Here is a 19,635-nt window from a genome sequence, read left to right on the forward strand (position 1 = left end):
AGAATTTTAAGCTTGAATTAATAGCCAACATTGTAACATAATAATTTTGATTATGTTCTTTTTTATTAATAGATCCTAAGTATAAAATCCAATTGTATTTAATTTACATATGATTATTTACAACTCAGGGAACATGCCCAATATAGAAGGAAAAACAACATTCTCTAAACCCCAAAATTATGCCAATTCTGGAGAATTGCCTTAACTCATTAAAGGTAACAAGCATACTCTAGTTTTTGTCTGCAATAATTTTGATATTTTTTACTCTTTATATCAATTTTGATAAAATGTAACATTTTTTACTTTTCATCTGAAACCATTATCAGTCTGTTCCATAATTTCCACATGGCATTTTTCATGTCCTTATTCCTAAATGTATAAATCATAGGATTAAGCAAGGGGGATAGCATAGTGTAAAATAATGCTACCATTTTGTCAAAGGAGGAGGCAGTGTGAGGCCTTGCATATATAAATATACATGGAACAAAGAATAAAACCACCACAGCAATATGGGACCCACAAGTAGACAGAGCTTTCCATCGCCCTTCAGGACTGTGGAATCTCAGAGAGAGAAAAATAAAAACATAAGAGACAAGCAACAAGAAAAAGACAAGGATGCAGATATACCCACTGTTGGCAACTACCAAAAGGCCAAAGATGTGTGTGTCAGTGCAGGCAAGCTCTAGTAAAGGGAACAAGTCACACATGAAGTGGTCGATGACATTGGGTCCACAGAAGGGAAGCTGCAAAGTGAAGATAATTTGTACAGTAGAATGTAAGAATCCTCCTGCCCAGGCCACCCCCACCAGAGTGCCACAGATCCTCCTGGTCATAATAGAAGAGTAGTGTAAGGGCTTACAAATGGCCACATAGCGGTCATAGGCCATGGCTGTCAGAACAATCATCTCGGACCCACCAAGCAAGTGTTCAGCAAAAAGTTGTATCATGCACCCTTCAAAGGAGATGGTTTTTCTCTCATATAGAGAATCCACAATCATTTTGGGTGTCATGGCAGAGGAGAAGCTTGCATCCACTAATGACAGAAAAGCCAGGAAGAAATACATGGGTGTGCCCAGCAGTGTAGGGCTGCAGACAATTGTCACCACAATCATCATGTTGCTCCCGACAGTTGCGATATAAACACATAAACTTATGATAAATATCAGTTTTTGAATATTTGGATTCTGTGAAAGTCCCAGAAAAACAAATTCAGTTACAAAACTCTGGTTTTGAATAGTTTCCATGGAAAGGGGGAATGCTCAATAGAGAGCATGTAATTTGGGAATGATGATAAACATTTTCTTCAATCCATGTTACAGTTTTGTCCACACCAATGATTATTAAGGCCAATTCCAAAATTTCTTTCAGTGCTTTTATTTCATTAAGAATACAAAAAAAAATCCAGAATAATTTTCAGGGTGACAGTTGAAAATTAGCCAGTTGAGGCAGAGATAAATTATTCAATATTTAAATGTAGAGCTCTCCAAACTCAGAACAGGAAACAGCTACATGGGGTAAAGAAGAAATGTCCAGGTAAAAATGTGTGCTTAGCTCCTAAGACTATGATGATACATTAGACTTTAAAGTGTAACAATGTTTCCCATGGTAACTGTGCCATTATCAAACTTAGTTATTAAGTGATATATTAAAATGTATTACCCACAGAAAGATTTTTCCATTCATTTCCACCAGTGGGCAAAGATGAAATAATGATTAAGTTCTCCTTATACACATTACAGATATGCACAGTCAAGAAGCACACATTTGTGAAGACCTGTTCACACCTATTTGTTAAAAATAGGTAAACAAAAGAATATTACTTACTTTGTAAGTTAGAAATAATCCTAGGTTGTGAATTCTACTTGCACTTAACAGAAATGATTTAGCTATGATTAAAACTAACAAATGTGCAAAATGTACACTAGTTTCAGTACTGGCTTCTCTGAGTCATTTCTCCTGGGTTTATGCACTATGAATTTTAAAACCATTTACAAATTATCACCTAGTAAGAGGAGTATAAAGCAAACTTGAAATGATCATGGAGTCATCCAATACCTTTGGATCATCAAGGACACTATACCCAGGGTCTGGCTAGCCCAGCCTAGGGCTAAAGCAGGAAAGAGAATGGGGAGAAATGAGTCACAAAACCAGCTCCTGACTCTTGTAGACCTGCCCAACACAGGATTTGCTATTTGATCTATTGCTTGGAGCAGATTGCTTAATATTCTAAAATCTCTCAAAGCCTCACATGACACTTCCGGTTTGAACTTGATAAGAATGTCTCTCAATTGGTTCTTAAGAGAACAGGAAAGCATGATGTCATGAATGCAGTCAGAATATCAGGAGAAGACAGTGTTGAGGTGTGGGAACATACCCCACTGTCAGAATGAGGGCATTTTGCTCCTGATTTCAGCTGTACTATCATCAACATGTTTAAAATTCTATTGGTTTGCTGGGCAGTGGTGGTGCACACCTTTAATCCCAGCACTCGGGAGGCAGAGCCAGGCGGATCTCTGTGAGTTCGAGGCCAGCCTGGACTACCAAGTGAGTTCCAGGAAAGGCGCAAAGCTACACAGAGAAACCCTGTCTCAAAAAAAACAAACAAAAAAAAAAAGAAAAAAAAATTCTATTGATTTTCTTTTATATTTAAAAATACTTTAAAAATAATTTGGACAGTTACAGTTATGAAATATATATATTTTAAAATGTATTATGCATTAATTTTTAATATTCTAATGTAATTACATATCTCCTTTAATTTTCCTCCTACCAAACTCTCCCAAATAAACACGCCTTACTATCTTTCAAATTTGTCTCTATATTCATTATTGTGTATATATTTTATGCTAATATACATATATATTCCTTATATAAATTTACACACAAACACAACACAACACACACACACACACACACACACACACACACACACACACACACACACATATATATATCTAATTTTTTCAGTCCGGATAATGTTACTTGTATATATGTTCAGGGCTGAGCATTTAGTATTGTTAGTATTGGATAACCAATTTGTGTTGAATAACCAATTTCTGTGCTCTACCCAAGGGAAGACTAATTCTCCCACTCTCAACATTCTTCAGTTGTCTGTAGTTCTTGTGTGAGATTGATGACTTGTAGATTTTTCTATGCCCACCTTGGCACATGTGTATTGAATTTATCCTTGTTCACCTCTAGTTTAGGGAATCATGTTGGGAGAATTTATGCGTGGAAATTAGACATTACTGGGAGATACAATCTGACAACAAACTCTCTGAACATCTGATCTTACAGCCTTTTCATCCATCCTTCAGAAATGTTCCCTAAGCCTTAGGTGTGTGAGTCTTTTGTAGATGTGTCCATCTGGACTGGGCTCCACAACTCTGCAGTTTCATTAGCTGTGGTTTTCTCTAGTGGTCTTGTCATTTGAAAAGATAAGTTTCCCTGAAGTGAAAGGAGTGAAGACTACTTTACTAAACCAGCATAATCACTAACAAAAACCCAAACATCTGTCCTTCACCCACAGATAAATGTATGACTGCCCTCAGGCCTCCCGCTCTAGATAGCTTCATTGTATCAAAAGATCAAATTGACTGGGACAATGAAAGGAAGACAACATTTATATTAATTGAGTAATTCTTATCACGTATGCTCTTAGAAAGTTTACCCAATTAAATTATTCAAAATAAAAGTTAATTTAAAAAATCTTTCATTTCTACTATCATATGCTGAGCAATGCCAGCTTTCCTATGTAGTAGCCATTGTCACTGAATAAACTAAGGTATTTCTGTATACTTGGACAAAAAATGGAGAAAGCAACACAGATCAAGCTCAGAGACCTGTAAAAGTCCACCAGACAGTTACTGTATCCACATTTTGCAAAACATGTATCAATGATGATAGAAAATATTGATGTCAGCATGATTTTTAAGCAGCATTACATACAAAGCAAAAATTTAATTAGCATGAAAATAGAATGTTTTTTAAAAATTATGCTATCTTAACTGTAACTTGTAAACTGCAACACAAGTGGTTCATTCATTTAATTATTTTGAAAGCATATGAATAATAATTCTAAAAGTATAAACATGTTTGGAACATTTATATTAATAACCTCAGCCTAAAACCTTACTATAAAGGTGAAATGAGATAAGGAAACAATATAATGGAAGATGGTGCATTACAGCTCCTGATAAAAGAGAGCTGCCTACAACAAGCATAGATACATGTTTATATGAATCAAACATTTATTCCTCACCCATGTAGGTAAGAACGTTCCTTTACATGACAATCTGAGAACTACATCCCTTCAGATTTCAGTGCCTTCTCTTGGCTTTCACTGATACTCTGGTGACTGCCCCAAATGCTTCAGTTATCATAACCTTACTATTTCTGGAATGAGATGGGGTATAATACCATTTCTGTGTTTCCACTGAGTTCATTGCAGAGGGTACCTGAAGCCTCTCTTGGTGTCTTCTGATTCATCTGATTTAAAGGAGACGCTGAGCAATGGCCAGCACCAAAATAGTGCAAGAGTCCAGACGTTCAGTTTTCCTGAACATTCTAAGGCAAGAACCTAGCATCACAAACATATTTTGATCACAAACATCAAACACATTTAGGGAGAGTGTGTGGGCACATTTAACTAGAATACTCCACTCTGTGACTTGTGTCATTCTTCTTACCTTAGTGTCCGCTCTTATGAAGTTGGCTAGTGTGTGACTGTGGACATAGTAAATTCCATGTAGTACAGCAGTAAGTAGAAAGAGGACAGCATTCTATGTCTCTACATCAGGATTCTGGAGACATTCCCTGTAAATTCCCTGTTCAATCTTAAAAAGGAGGAAGTGTTAAAGGATGGAGATATGTTTAAAAATAACTCTGTTGCAGAGATAAAGTAAAACACGTGCTTGTTGTGTTCTTAATTTGTTTGAACTTAATTTATAGACAGCATTTAAATATAGTACTAATTTTATTAAACCTATAAATAGGCTGCTTTGCAGTCTATTTCAAAATTTTGCTTATTTTTAAATACCTCCTGTTTTATTGGACCAGCAGATTTCATATACATCGTTTTACCTGCTTCTCTTATCACAGATCATAGCAGCCACAGTCTAAACACTGTAGCCTATTTATGAATCCCTTCTGAAAATGAATTAAAAGAACTATAAATCTCACTTATGTCAACCACTTCTTTAACAGTTCTAGTCATGACCCTCTCCTGTTTTATATGGAGTAGGTTTGCTCAGTGTCTGCTCAAACTCTGAGGCTCCTTCTAATTTTTTCTCTCATCTTGAAGCAGGGGCATCTTCGGCAAATCACTGCCCCTTATGTGTTGTCTACAGCAGGTTATCAAGGAGAAACCAAAGAAACAAACGTTTCCTTCTTGATTTGCAACTGGAATTTAAAGAATTTTCCATGGGATTTGAGGGCATGAAGCCCCACCCACCCCAGAGCTTGGAAACTTTTAATCATCATGATTTTCTAAGACGTAATTGTGTGTGTGTGTGTGTGTGTGTGTGTGTGTGTGTGTGTGTGTGTCGGGGGTGGGGGGTGTTACTTCCTTGCCTGTTTATAAGTTTGTATGTGCTCAAAGAATTAGAGAATTTTTTTCTTTTCTTTGAACTTCTACATTTCAGTCTGAGACAAGATTATATCCATCCAAAAGAAACACAAATTTCTGGAACAGCTGAATGTTTATCAAAAAATAAAATATATATTTACACGTGGAAATATTTGCTGACTGGTCAAATGTTGTTTTAATCCCAGAAACTGATTTTGAAGATTCATTGGGTTTGACACTAAATGTAAAATTTTGGCAGTTAATTTTTCTCTTTTCACACAGAGTGGATATTCCTTTTCAGTGTCATGTTAGAGCAACACAGCACTGAGCCTGAAGCATAAGAGAAAACTTCTGCTTAGCTCACTGGAATCTTTCAGAAAAGACCCTACAAGGAAAGACATTTGATTTGTTCATTATTAAATATTTTACTCCACTTAGCTTTCAGCCCTCACATAGAAAAGCATCTGGGCATCATAACTAAAATAACCTATAGGATTAAACTGTTTAATTCTATTGTCTTTAGTAAACTATGCAAAAAACAAATACTTCTCTGAATATTAGAGAACATCTGCAGCATTCTCATTTATTAACTTTTCCTTAAGTCCAGCTGAAGATGATTCCATATGCAAAAAGAACTCAAAACAGTCAACTACTAATCAACTTCAATATTAATGACAAATGAAGTCAGAATATTTATGAGGAGTCTGGAAATTAAATATTTAAATTAACCATCTAGGTGAGTAACTCTGTGATTTATTATAATTTTTTATCTACCAAGTCACATTTCATTGTTATATTGAAATATGTTAGGACATGAGCATCGAAATGACCTCTGTTACTATTGCAGCACATCATGCCAGATATAAATACAGCACTTCAAAGCAGTCATTTCTCATATTAATCACTGAATTATATTATCATGATGATGATGAAAATTGACAAATTCTTGATATCCAGAGTTATAAAATTCATTTAGCAATTTATATTAAATCTACAGAAAAAAAGGCAACAGTAGTATCATATTATAATATGGAAAACTGAATCAGGTTATCAGAACATCATCTGCCAAGACAAAATAAAGACCAAATCTCCAGAATCATGGGCCAATGCCCTTATTCTCAGATTTTTTTTCATTGGTAGTGAATATGCCACGGTACATTTATGCTGTCATATATTGGTATGGTATATTGGAATTATTTACTGAAAGAAACATATACCAAAATTATAAAAATTTTTAATTTAATTCAAATAAATGTAGGCATCTTCCTACATATTATCACATGTATTTGGTTACATTCAAATAGGTTTTCTAAATTAAAAAAAAAAACAAAGTTTTATTCTCTAGAGAAAATTCAATCAATATGTGCCAAGACAAAGAAAGAAAATGGTTAACAAAACTGAGATCATATGACTAAACTTAGTTTGATTAGATGTGAATATTTTAGTCTCATCAGAGTATTTAAAATACCTGAAACAAGTTTAAGTGAAGCTTTAAAATTACCTAAAGAATTAACATGAATTTGTATTTTACTGAGTATTATCTATAAAAATGTCTTAAATTTGACTTTCAGTCCTGGGATGAAAAAAAGTCAGACTGGAGAATGAACAGGTGTGTTTTAGATGGTCATGGGCAATAAAATGAAATATTAAAATCCATTCAGAATAGATCATCTATTGTTCACAAATTCTGAACTTAGATAGATGGAGAGATAGATGGAGAGTGTTTACAAGAATCACTACTGTTTTTAGTTAAGTTCCCAAAAGTAACAAGAATTTGAGAAAGAAAATAGCTTGTAGAGTAAAAAAGTAAGAAAAGAAAAGGAAGAAACAGGAAAGAGACAACATTTATAGTTACTTCACACTGAAAGAGTAACCAGAATTATAGGAAAAATTAAAGACAGATCAAGCCACAGATGATATTCAGAAGGGGACAGATTGAGGATGATGTAGAGAAATTAGAGGCAAATATGATCATCCTACATTGTATATATTGAGGATATTCACAAGAATAAATTTTATAAAAAGAAGACACAGTATTTGAAAATTCAAAGGGAAGTTATTTGATGTATTAGGATGATATTTGACAAGTTTGTGACCTAATATAATCATTGATTGACTGCCTAAATGTTCTTATGGATAGGTTCATGCCCCCTAGTCCACAAAGGAGCATTTATTAATATTGAAGGTTTGTATAAAGTTGTTAAAAATAAAAAAAGAAACTATAGATACAAATTATTTGATTGTTTCATACAATCTCTAGAAAATTACCCAAATTGCCACTTCCCAGCACATATGAGAACAAATATGATATTTTAAGAAATGAAGCCATGTGGCAGTGGTGCACGCCTTTAATCCTAGTACTCAGGAGACAGAGCCAAGCGGATCTCTGTGAGTTCAATGCCAGCCTGGTCTACAGAGCAAGATCCAGGACAAGCACCAAAACTACACGGTCACAAAAGAAAGAAAGAAAGAAAGAAAGAAAGAAAGAAAGAAAGAAAGAAAGAAAGAAAGAAAGAAAGAAAGAAAGAAAAAGAAAGAAATGAATATATTGATCCAGGGCATCTAGTCTTATGTTGAGGTTCTTGATCCATCAGGTCCTGATTTTCTGTGGGCTGACAGATAGGAATCTACTTTCAGTCTTTTACATGGAGCTAAACAGTGTAAGAGCTAGTTAGTAATAAGCCTGAGCTACAAGCTGAGCATTTATAAGTAATATTAATCCTTGGAATCAATTATTTATAAAGTGGTTGCCGGGTATTTGGGAACAGGAGGTGGGAGCAAAACTTCAACCTACACTTTTCTAACACAAAGATCAAATATAATTTTCTGGCACAAGTAATGTTTATTTATAAGACTAGCTACTCTGCTATTCTCTTTTAAATCATATTTTTCTACTTGTTAGTTCCTTGTCTAATTCCTCCAAATGGGTTTTGTACTAGACATATGATAGGGAGTATGACTAGGAAATTGCAACTGCCAAGTCCTGAAGGATTTACGTGAAATTCTGATTGTGTTGAAATACAAATGGCTTACTTCTTGTGACAAAAGAATTAGAAATTGGAAACATGAGGCACCAATCAGCTCCTGAATGTTATCAAGCCAGTTTATTTTGGTTTTTCTCAAGAAAGAAGTCCTTGGATTTGGCTCCTCTCAGACACAATTCTGAAAGATGTAGCTTTGACCAATCACAATCTTTTTTACTCACCTTTCATACAGCAACACATGTAGAACCACTTGAACACTTTTCTATAAAGAGCTCTCCTCATGGAAAATGAATAACATGTATGTCAGGAATGGATTGACACCATTACTAAACAGCCAACAGTACAAAGGCCAGTTTATAAACTTGCTTTTAAAAAAGTCACTCCTTTCTGCCTTTAGGAATTAAAAACACAAAATCTTTTAGTTGATAGATATAAGCTCACTGCTATATTATTGAAGTTATATATGTAGGGTGAAAATTGTAATTATGTAGACAAAATGTGGAAAATGAATACATGGAAGCATAGTTATCATCTCTATTTAATATTTTCTTTAATAATATATTAATCTCAGTTAAGAAAGACATTTTTGAAGAAATTTCAATGCCTTTCTGAATGTCCCACTATCGTTTCTCATCTCTTATGTTCTTTTTTTGGTCACAGAAACACACATATGAAACACTCAAGAGCTAAGAAACTTCATCCCACTTGCCTCATAAACTTTCAACAATTTTTTAAGTTGTAAACTCCAGCTTGAAAGTTAGCCATTAGTATAAATTACAGCATTAGTATAAATTACAGTTCCTATTTAACCAATAAGAAAAGAATCAGGCATGGAGGGATTCAGCCTTGCCCTCTAGCACAAACATTTAATGAAGAGCAGATCTAAAGATATAAGTTCAAGTCTCGCTAGTCCACATCTTAATCTTTACTTTGCACAACAGAACCTCCTAAATATCAACTCATCTATATCAATAGTTATTATTAACCTTTCTTATACCACCTTCCAAATAAGCCCTTAAGAATAGTGTTTCTGAATCTGATTCATGGAGTTGGAGAAAACAAAAAAGGAAAGGATTTCAGACATGTTTGGGATTTTGAAATATGTCACTTTCATTAGAAGGTTATATTTCTCTGAGAATGTCTGACTTCTAATAGCCAGAGTAAAACCATCAAATTATTTATTTTGTGAAATCAGTTAATAACATACTATCAGTCTTCTTCCATGTTGCCTAAACATACTATTAAAGAAAAATATACATTGATTCATCACGCTTTATTTTTAAGCCATTTTCATATAACTATAAAATAAACCCACTGTATAAATGCATTATCTATGGCTTTATTAAGGTTTATTTCACTTACTCAAGATGGTGTAAAGTAAGCTACAGTATTGCAATCCAGTTTCTTCTCCTTCATTTTTACTATGTGATCTGTCTGGAAGTTTTTGAGCCATGTTTCACCTCTTTTGCTTTGTGTTTGTTTGTTTGTTTGTTTGTTGAGATGGAGTCTCAGCGTGATGCTCAGGCTCACATCAAACTGATGACTGTCTGGCTTCATCCAAATAACTAGAATATAAGGTCAGGCCACGACACTCAACTCATGTCTGAGATTTAATATTATATTACAATCAGTTATCCAAGAATTCAAGCACATGACAGTCAATTTTATCTATAAGCAAATTATCAAATAATAAAATATAAAATAGCATCTATTGATGATTAACTAATGTTTCATATTATCTAATTTATTGCTTTCATTGCACATAAAGACCAAAGGCAGAAACATTCCAAAAATGAAACGTTAATATGATAGTAGAATTGAAACCTAAATTTGCCTAGATCACCAAGTTATGTGGTCTCCAGCACCTAGGTTTCACATTACATTGCCATCAGCTTTCTTAAAATTCAAGCACATGGAGGACAGAGTTTAATCTCTGAATTAAAAAATACTAAAATATAAAATATTACCAATTGTCAATTGAATAAATTAGATCATTTGAACATTATCTAATTCATAGATTTCATATTGCTTAAAAAGAAACAATGATCTAAAAAGGAAAAAAATTATATGTCAAATATTATACTTGTTGGTGTATTTTGTTGGGCATATTTTGTTTGATGATGCTGGAGGGCCCAACTCATTGTTGGCAGTACCAGCCCAGAGCATGTGGTCCTGGGATATATAAAATAGCTTGGTGCAAAAACCATGAAGAGCCAGGCGGTGGTGATACATGCCTTTAATCCCAGCACTTGGGAGGCAGAGGCAGGCAGATCTCTGTGAGTTCAAGGCCAGCCTGGTCTACAGAGTGAGTTCCAGGAAAGGCTCAAAGCTACACAGAGAAACGCTGTCCCAAAAAAACAAACAAACAAAACAAAACAAAAAAATATGAAGAACAAGCCAGTAAGCAGAGCTCCATTCCTCCACAGTGTCTGCTTGAGTTCCTGCTTCAAGTTCTTACTTGAGTTCCTGCCCTGAAGTCCCTTCATGATGGAATGTGACCTGAAAATTATGAGATGCAATAAGCTCTACCTTCCCCAGATTGTTTTTGGTCATGGTCTGTCACATAGCAATAGAAATAAAACATCTACATACAAAAAGTAAAACCACACCCCATTTCTCATTATGTATGTTGTAAAATAGATAACACTTTAATTATAAGATCTTAAAACTTTAAAATTTTTAAAAACCAACACAAAATACATCTGCTTTTAAAAGGGACAAATGATCTGAATAGACATTGTTCAAAGGAAGACATAAAATGAGTCAAAAGATATATGAGAAAACGTTCAATGTCACTGGTTATTACAGAAATGAAAACTTCAATGAGGTATAAATTCATTCTGGTTAAAGTGACTATTATCAAAAATACTAAATGACAAATGTTGGCAATGATATAGAAAAAAAGACATCACATGTTATTGACGAGACTGTTAGTTACTATGGCCAATACGGAGAACTGTAGCTGAAATTTTTTGTGTCCCGCCAGGTCCACAGCTGCTCCAACCCAAGTAAGCACACAGAGACTTTTATCAATTAAAACTGCTTGGCCATTAGCTCAGGCTAACTATTAACTAGCTCCTACACTTAAACTCAGCCCATTTCTGTTAATCTATATGTGACCACATGGTCTGTGGCTTTTCCTGTGTGCCATTACATGTTGCTCCCTGGACAATGGGCTGGTGTCTCCTCTCTCAGCCTTCCTCTTCCCAGAATTCTCCTTATCTGCTTATCCCACCTATACTTCCTACCTGGCTATGGGCCAATTAGCATGTTATTAAACCAGTGTACAAAAGCATTATCCTACAGCAGAAAACAACACAGTTCTCAAAAGAAACAGATAAATCTCACCTGTGGCCAGAAAAGCCCCTGGTTCTATAAATATACAGAGGAAATGGCATTAATAGGCTGAAGATGCACTTGAACTCCCTGTCCATTGCAGATCTACTCCCAGTAACCAGGAAATGGAATCACTCTAGTTTCAATGTGGATGAATGGGTAAAGAAAAGCATGACCTAAGCACACAATGGAATACTATTCAGCAGCAAAAACACTTAAATCTTGTGATTTGTTACAAAATCGATAAGACTGGGGAAAAAAATTGTTCAGTGAGATAACCTATGTTCAAAATATCCTATACAAAAGAGTTAAGAACATGTTTCACTGTCTGGAGTGATGGCTCAGGACTTAAGACCACTGGCTGTTTTCTTAGAGGATATAGGTTTGTTTCCCAGCTCCTACATGGTGACTCACAATCATCTGTAACTCCAGTTCCAGGAAATACAGTACCTTCTTCTGCACTTCCCAGGCACCAGGCACCCATGTGGTGCACAGACGTGCATTCTGTCAAAACACTCATATGCATAAAATAATAACAATAACAATAGTAATAGTAAGCATGAAATTAAGGTGCATTTCATTATGATCTCTAATGTCTTCATTTCCCAAGAGACAGTTGTCACATGGAAACAATGGAGCTAATTAAAGCAATAACACAGAACAATTTGGCAGACAAACCAATCTTTTGTCTTCAGTCCTCTATAGAGAAGAGGCAGGACAGAGAAAACTTGGTGATTGGAGATAAAGACATTGGGTAAGACAGGAGGAATAATTTCTAGTGTTCTGTACAACAGTAGGATGCCCATAATTCACAGAAATGTCTGTATATTTTAAAATATTCAAAAGAATTTTAATGATCTCAGAGGAAATGATAAGTATTTGTGATGATGGATATGCCATTTATGTAATTTGATCACATAAATTTCAAAATGTCCAATTTTATCAGACAACCGTGCATAATTATTATATACCAATAAAAACCATTTTCAAGTAAGTTATAGCACTATTGTAAATAAAGTAAAAAAATTGGGGGCAGCTTAAAAACAAGTATTGGGATTTTCTGAGCTTGGTGTTTCTACTTTTTCCTATATGAAATAGATTATAGGTTCACTGGTAATTCAGACAAACTATACAAGGGTTTTTTTTTTTTTTGTTTTTTTTTTTTTTTTTTTTTTTCGCCTAATTGAACTCTATTGTTTCTTCAATTAGCTTCACTGTTTTATAGGTGAGATCTGCCCTTTGGGAAATAAAGATGTTGAGTAAACATAATGAAGTATCCTTCAACTCTTTAGGATTCTCTCCAAAAAACACAACCCAAAGAGTAAAGATAAAAAAAAAAAAATATCTTTGAAGCCCTGGATTAAGTCTGTTCTTCCTGTCTACTCATATTCCAAAAATAAGCAAGTAAATTCAGTGTAAATATGTAGTGGGAATCATTACTTCAATATTTCTGGTTTTTTTTCTTTTTTATTAAATTATTTGACAATTTCAAACAGAAACATATTATATTCTGGTCACATTCACCAAGCCCACCAACCAGCAATTAAAAAAGTCACCCTCCTACTACAATCATTTCTTTTGTATTGGTTTGGACTTTTGTTTTTTGACCTTTGCTTTTAATCAAGTCACCCAGAAGGGTGTAGGCATGAAACTATCCCCTGGAGCATCGGTGGTTATTTTACCAGTGGCTACACCACTGAAGACCATGATTTCTCTTCTCCCAGCAGCCAGCAACTGGCAAGAGCCTTCCAGGAAGGAGTGAGTAGCGTGAATAGTACCTCTTTCATCCACAATTGAATGTTGATAGATCCAGTCTTGTGCAGGTATCCACAGTTCATGAATGCAACAAACATGTCATTCCTAGAAGAAAGTGTTTCACAGCCTTCATCCCTATTTTCTAGTTCTTATATTTTTTCTCCCCTTCTTTTTCCACATTCCCTAAGGCTTGAAGCAGGTAACATGGAAGCAGTTTTGAGGGCAAAACACTCAACAATAACTTATTTCAGCCTCTTGTCCAACCATAATTATTTCCTTGCATTATATTCTGGTCACTAATAAAAAGAAGCTGATAAAGGCCAAAGGCAAAACTACTCCAAAGTTATAACATAAATACTTAAAAATTGTTTGACAATATATCCACTGAGCAAAACACAAGCAACAGGTCACACCTAAGACCTACTGCCACTCCAGTCATGGACCTTTGACCAGGTTCACAGTAACAGCCATAAAACCCCCTATTGTGGAATTTGGCTTCAGACCTAAGGAGAAGACTTTAGATTGCCCCATAACTGTCATGCCACTGTTGCACCAGTGGCCACATCTTGCCCAGCAGGTTGGTATTTTATCTTGTAGTGTCCACAGCTGTGTAAAACAAACCAATTTTTAATTGGATTTGATGCCTGCTACATAGGAGGGTTTTCATGTCTAGTACTGTAATGTGGTGAATGCAGAGCCTTGTAACTGGTCATATTGAAAGACTAGGAGTGAGACAGACTCCCCTATAAGTAGACAGATAGGAAGAGGGAGCAGGCCTGAGTGATAAAGATGGGGAACTTCCAATATGACTGGCTAATTTCTCACCCTTCTGACCTGAGACAAAATCCTGGCAGCCAAAACAAAGGTCTTGTGTACCTTTTTCTTCTTTCAGGGTGCCCCCTGCTGATGGACAGGCTCAGCATCTTCAAGGCCAGATAAGGACATGTTTACATCTTGTGGGCCAATCAGCCATTGTCTTTCTTCAAATTGACCCACACTGAATTAGGGAAGGAAGTCCCCTTTAGAAACCTAAAACCTCCCAGCACTCAAGGAAATGCTGGGCTTCAGCCTTCTGAGTTTCTCCGCTGCTTTTTGGGGTAGGGATCTTTTTCTGTGGTATGTGTTTCCTCATTCTCAATAAAAGCCTTTCTTCAATGATGAAAGATGTCTGATCCTGCTTACTGTATCTGAGAATTCTCTGTCACAGCCTGTAGAGATGGAGATTTTTTTTTCCTTGCAAATTAATTCTTTAACTGGAAGAAAAGGGAGCCCAACAAGAATACTAGCTGGTAAAAATATTGCTGAGAGTAAGTGACTTTGAGTGCTCAATAATAGATAAGTCATCTATACAAGCCTTCTCCTAGTCAAGGCTAAGTATACACAATAACAAAGGGGCACGAAGAATATAGGAGCCAGAGGACAGGGAGAAGAGCTATGAAATGCTGTCTTCTGGACATAATACTGCTGATAAACACCATCAACTCACAGCATCTGTGGATACCTACACAAGGTCAAGTCAGATAAAAGTTTCATCAAGTTTTAGGGAAGAGCTCTTAAGCCCTCACCTCTAGGTGAAGAGCCACTGGCAACTGATGGATGATAAAGGGAGTCACTTTTATTTGAGAATATGGCTGCTGGTATATTGCCCAAAACCCAATGGGTGATCACACACTCATTTATATATGGTCAGCACTAATTAGACGAAGATGGTCAATAATAATAGTAATAATAATAATAATAATAATAATAATAAAAGTAGATAGGAAGTCAGAAGTGAAACAATATGGTAGGTCCCAGGGACCATTGGAGGGAGATAGAGGCAATAAATGAGATTCATGAATGAGATTTACAGTGAATAAATAAAAATATAATTTTAAAAAACTTTTGTAAAAATTACATAAATAAATATTCAGCCCAATATTTCTAAATGTATTTCACAGACACAGGTTTTCAAGGCTCTTATAGTTGTGTTGTGAGATTCTTACTCCAAATAAGACTTCTGTATAGGAATCCTAGGGAAAAGAAAAGCGTGTTTCAGTGATGATTGTGGAAGTTATTTTAGTCTAATAGGATAAGCCTCATAGAATTTATAGGAGTCTCACAAAAACTATAGGATTTATAACACATTTAAAAATTGAATAGTTGAAAATAAATTGCAAGCAGAATTTTGAGCTTCAAACTAAATATAGGAGACAGACTAAGAAAACTACTAACCTAAACCTATACACACATGTCATCATTTATGGAAAATGCTAGATATCTCAAAGACAGAGGGAAAGCTGAATATGGGAACAAAGGTCATGGGAGTGTCACTTCAGAGCAACAGTTAGGATGAAACTACATAAACTATGCTAGTCAACTCTTCATTGTTGTCACAAAATACCTAAGAGAAATTATTTGAGGGGACAATGGGTCCATTTGGATTCAATGTTTCATGGGTACGGTCCATTAGTATATAGCTCCATTATTATGGACTTGTGGTAATGCAGAATATCATCACTACAGGAAGCAAAGATTTCCTGAGAGCAGTATTACATTCATAATAACAAGCTCATGTTAAATCTGCTTTTGTTCCATCTGATTTCCAACTTACTAGATGGTGCTTCCCAGACCTATGGTGGAATTCTCATCTAAGGTGCTGTCCTACATGCCAATCAACTCTGGTAGTACTGTCTTAGACAAACTCAGAAGTGTGACTCACTAATCTCCTAGACATCTCAAAATACAGTCAAAAACTAAGATTAACCATCACATATACCTAAGTAGGAGTCAACCTTGCTGTGGAACAGTGTTTTCTATGTGTGTCCTTTACTTTCCCCTCAGTTCACAAGCATTCCAATTCAGAGGTATAATACTCAAGGAACAGCATCTAAGAAACATTAGAAGCCTCAATCACAGGACTTCTCAAATTAGATAAACTGCTGGGTGTTACATCTGAGCCTGATGTGATTTGGTTTAAATTTACAAAGAAATCTCTAGAGAGTAGAGATGAGTTTATGGTGCATATGAGAAAATAGGTGTTTCAGCAGATGGAAAAAGACTATAGCAGATTAAATTCCCTGAAAAGTACATTCTATTTTGGTTGCTTCTACAGAATAGTATCATTCTCTCATCAAAAGCCAGAGTCTATTTACTTGAACATTGAATGTACTACATGACTGTCCTAACTAATGGGATATGGCAGAAATAATTCTATCTGACATCTAAGGTTGGGTGAGTTTGGTTATATTCCAAGTCTTTTCAAGCTCTGAGACACCATTTACAATGTCCATCATTCTGAAGCTAGTATGCTTGATAGAACATTTGGAAAGACCAAATAAAAATGCGGGGAGTTGATGTTCAAGTAGAACCAGCTATATTATCCCCACTGTTCAAGACATACTGTACATGTTGAGTGAAGAATCTTATAAATGATCTGAAAGCCAGTTAATTTATGACTCACCCTCATGAGATGATAGTCTTTGACAGAAGTACCCAGTTGAGCTGCTCACAAATGTCTGACCCACAAAAAACATCTGATAAAAAATAAGAAAGTAAATCTGGTACTTTAGACCATTAAATGCTGAGCTGATTTAAGACACCCCAGGAGTATCTGACACTGTACAGTAATTCAGACTCTGAATAGAATGAAAGTTATGTAGATGCTGTGAAAGGATGGTGTTGCAGGGTAGATGGATTTGGGAAACCTACTATTATATTAAGAAATCAAGGTATAATTCCATCTCATATAATGACTGAAAGATAACAGTGTGGGGATTAAATAATTATATTTGGAAAGCAAAATTTTCAAAGATTTATATTGTTTCTATATACAACTGGGGTCAGGGTATAATAACCCTGAAAAATAGAGCAGAGGATTTTCTTCAGAAATTCAGCTTCCCTATTTCTGTGACAGCTTTAATGGAAAACCCTGATCTCTGTCATTTTCACAATATTACCCAGAGCCAGACTCTAATTCTAATAATTATGAAATCCATAACTCTCCATGTTGGACCCCTATTTCAGGAATCAACTATCTAAACTACTTTTTTATTTTTGCCACCATTGAAAAAGCAACATTTCATGCATGGCTTTTAGTCAATATGTGTTGAATTCCTGAGCAAGTTGCCCATGACTGGTACAATGTAGATGAACAACTGGAAGTATTAATACTGAAAACTACATTGAGTAAATCATTTATAAATTCAGAAAAGGAATAATTAAGAAATAATACATGTATGCATGTTTATTAAAATAAAAGTGAAACTCAAAATAGAGGAAATAATAGTGAAGTGGGATTGAAATGAATTGTAAGATAGGGTGATGATGCACCTAAAGTATGAAGCTTATACAAATCTGTTCTCTAAAGCGTGAGCATAACTACTTATATATTCATTTAAATTGCTACTTTTGGATAAGAAACTCAATTACCAAAAGAGAACAATACAATGTTTGCAATAAAACTGTTGTCTTTGTAATTATATATATATATATATATATATATATATATATATATATATATATATATATCTATCCTTGGTTTCATTTTTCAAGAATGAAATATCCCACTCACAACTGAGCTGGACTTTTTGCTCCAAAGTTTCTTCATGGCATTTTTCATTTCTGCGTTCCTCAGGGTGTATATTAAGGGATTCAACATTGGAGTTATGAAAGTTAAAACCACAGTCACAGACTTATCTATGGGAAATGTAGAAGTAGGCCTTGCATACAGGAAGATGCAGGGAACAAAGAATAAAACAACCACAGTGATGTGGGATGCACATGTATATAAAGCTTTGCGCTTCCCTTCCAGACTGTGTGCCTTAAGGGAGTGCAAAATGATTCCATAGGAAACTAGAAGAATTAGGAAGGTGACAGTACAAATTGCCCCTCCATTAGCTATCATACAGAGTCCAATGAGATAAGTATTGGTACAAGCCAGTTTTAGCAAGGGGTACATATCACACACAAAGCTGTCAATGATATTCGGGCCACAGAAAGGGAGCTGATAAATGAAGATGAACTGAATTAAGGAGTGAACAAAGCCCCCAATCCAGGCCCCCAACAGCATGAGAACACACACCCGCCTGTTCATGATGGTCAAATAATGAAGAGGTTTACAGATGGCCACATAGCGGTCATAGGCCATCACCACCAGAAGAATGACCTCAGCTCCAGCAAATAAATGATCAATAAAAACTTGAATCATACAAGCCTGGAAGGAAATGGTCTTTGTTTTATAGAGCAAGTCAACGATCATTTTGGGAGCAATGGCAGTAGAATAGACAGTATCTATAAAAGACAAATAAGCCAGAAAAAAGTACATAGGAGAACCCAGGGACTGGCTGGCCATGATGGTCACCATGATGAGCAGATTGCCCATTACTGTCACAATGTAGATGAGCAAGAATGTGACAAACAGAACCTTTTGGCCCTCAGGGTTCTGGGTGAGGCCCAGGAGGATGAATTCGGTTACATTGTTCCTCTTTTCCATACGTTCTTCTGAAGGGTTTGAACTCACTCAGGTGTCAGAGCCTGCACGGACGAGCAAATGATTAATTTGAAAGGATCCTAATTCCACATCACAATGTGATGATTTTCTCAACAGTTCTCCCATGCTTGGTTACACAGGTAGTTTGAATCCCTCTCTCCATTGCCCCACTCTTTATTAAAAGCTCCTTCTATAACCATAATAGTGAATTTCAGGGTTCTGTCTGCCAGATACTTGGGTGATTTATGTCTGAAATGGTCCAGTGAACATATAATAATAGCTAGATACTGTAGTCACATATTTATGTAAAATAATACCTATAATACGAATCATAAAATTTTGTGCAATGTTTAGATACAGCCTTTCTAATTTCACACCTATAAATCACAGCAATTGTATCAGTCACAGTTTGAGTGCTCTTTAAATTCTCATATTAATTTAGTTGAATCTCAAACTTTCTTAGATATGTAAGTGAGCAAAAAATATATTAAATTTATTCTATTCATGAAAATACATAAAGGCAA

General features: G+C 35.3%; 2 protein-coding genes across 2 annotated transcripts; both read right to left on the bottom strand.

The window, feature by feature from the left end:
- Positions 1-299: 299 nt before the first annotated feature.
- Positions 300-1,244, bottom strand: LOC131908336 (olfactory receptor 4C15-like). Its single transcript, XM_059259390.1, has one exon. It carries the CDS (start codon positions 1,242-1,244, stop codon positions 300-302), a length of 945 nt encoding a protein of 314 aa, XP_059115373.1.
- A 16,925-nt stretch (positions 1,245-18,169) lies between these two features.
- On the bottom strand, positions 18,170-19,114 carry LOC131908337 (olfactory receptor 4A15-like). Its single transcript, XM_059259391.1, has one exon. It carries the CDS (start codon positions 19,112-19,114, stop codon positions 18,170-18,172), a length of 945 nt encoding a protein of 314 aa, XP_059115374.1.
- Between the last annotated feature and the right edge of the window lie 521 nt (positions 19,115-19,635).

Source organism: Peromyscus eremicus, chromosome 4, assembly GCF_949786415.1.
Source record: "Peromyscus eremicus chromosome 4, PerEre_H2_v1, whole genome shotgun sequence".
Classification (NCBI taxonomy): Eukaryota; Metazoa; Chordata; class Mammalia; order Rodentia; family Cricetidae; genus Peromyscus; species Peromyscus eremicus.

What these genes read in the sequence shown, in the direction of transcription:
- LOC131908337 (XM_059259391.1), bottom strand. Translation starts at nt 19,114, where the DNA reads ATGGAAAAGAGGAACAATGTAACCGAATTCATCCTCCTGGGCCTCACC.
- LOC131908336 (XM_059259390.1), bottom strand. Translation starts at nt 1,244, where the DNA reads ATGGAAACTATTCAAAACCAGAGTTTTGTAACTGAATTTGTTTTTCTG.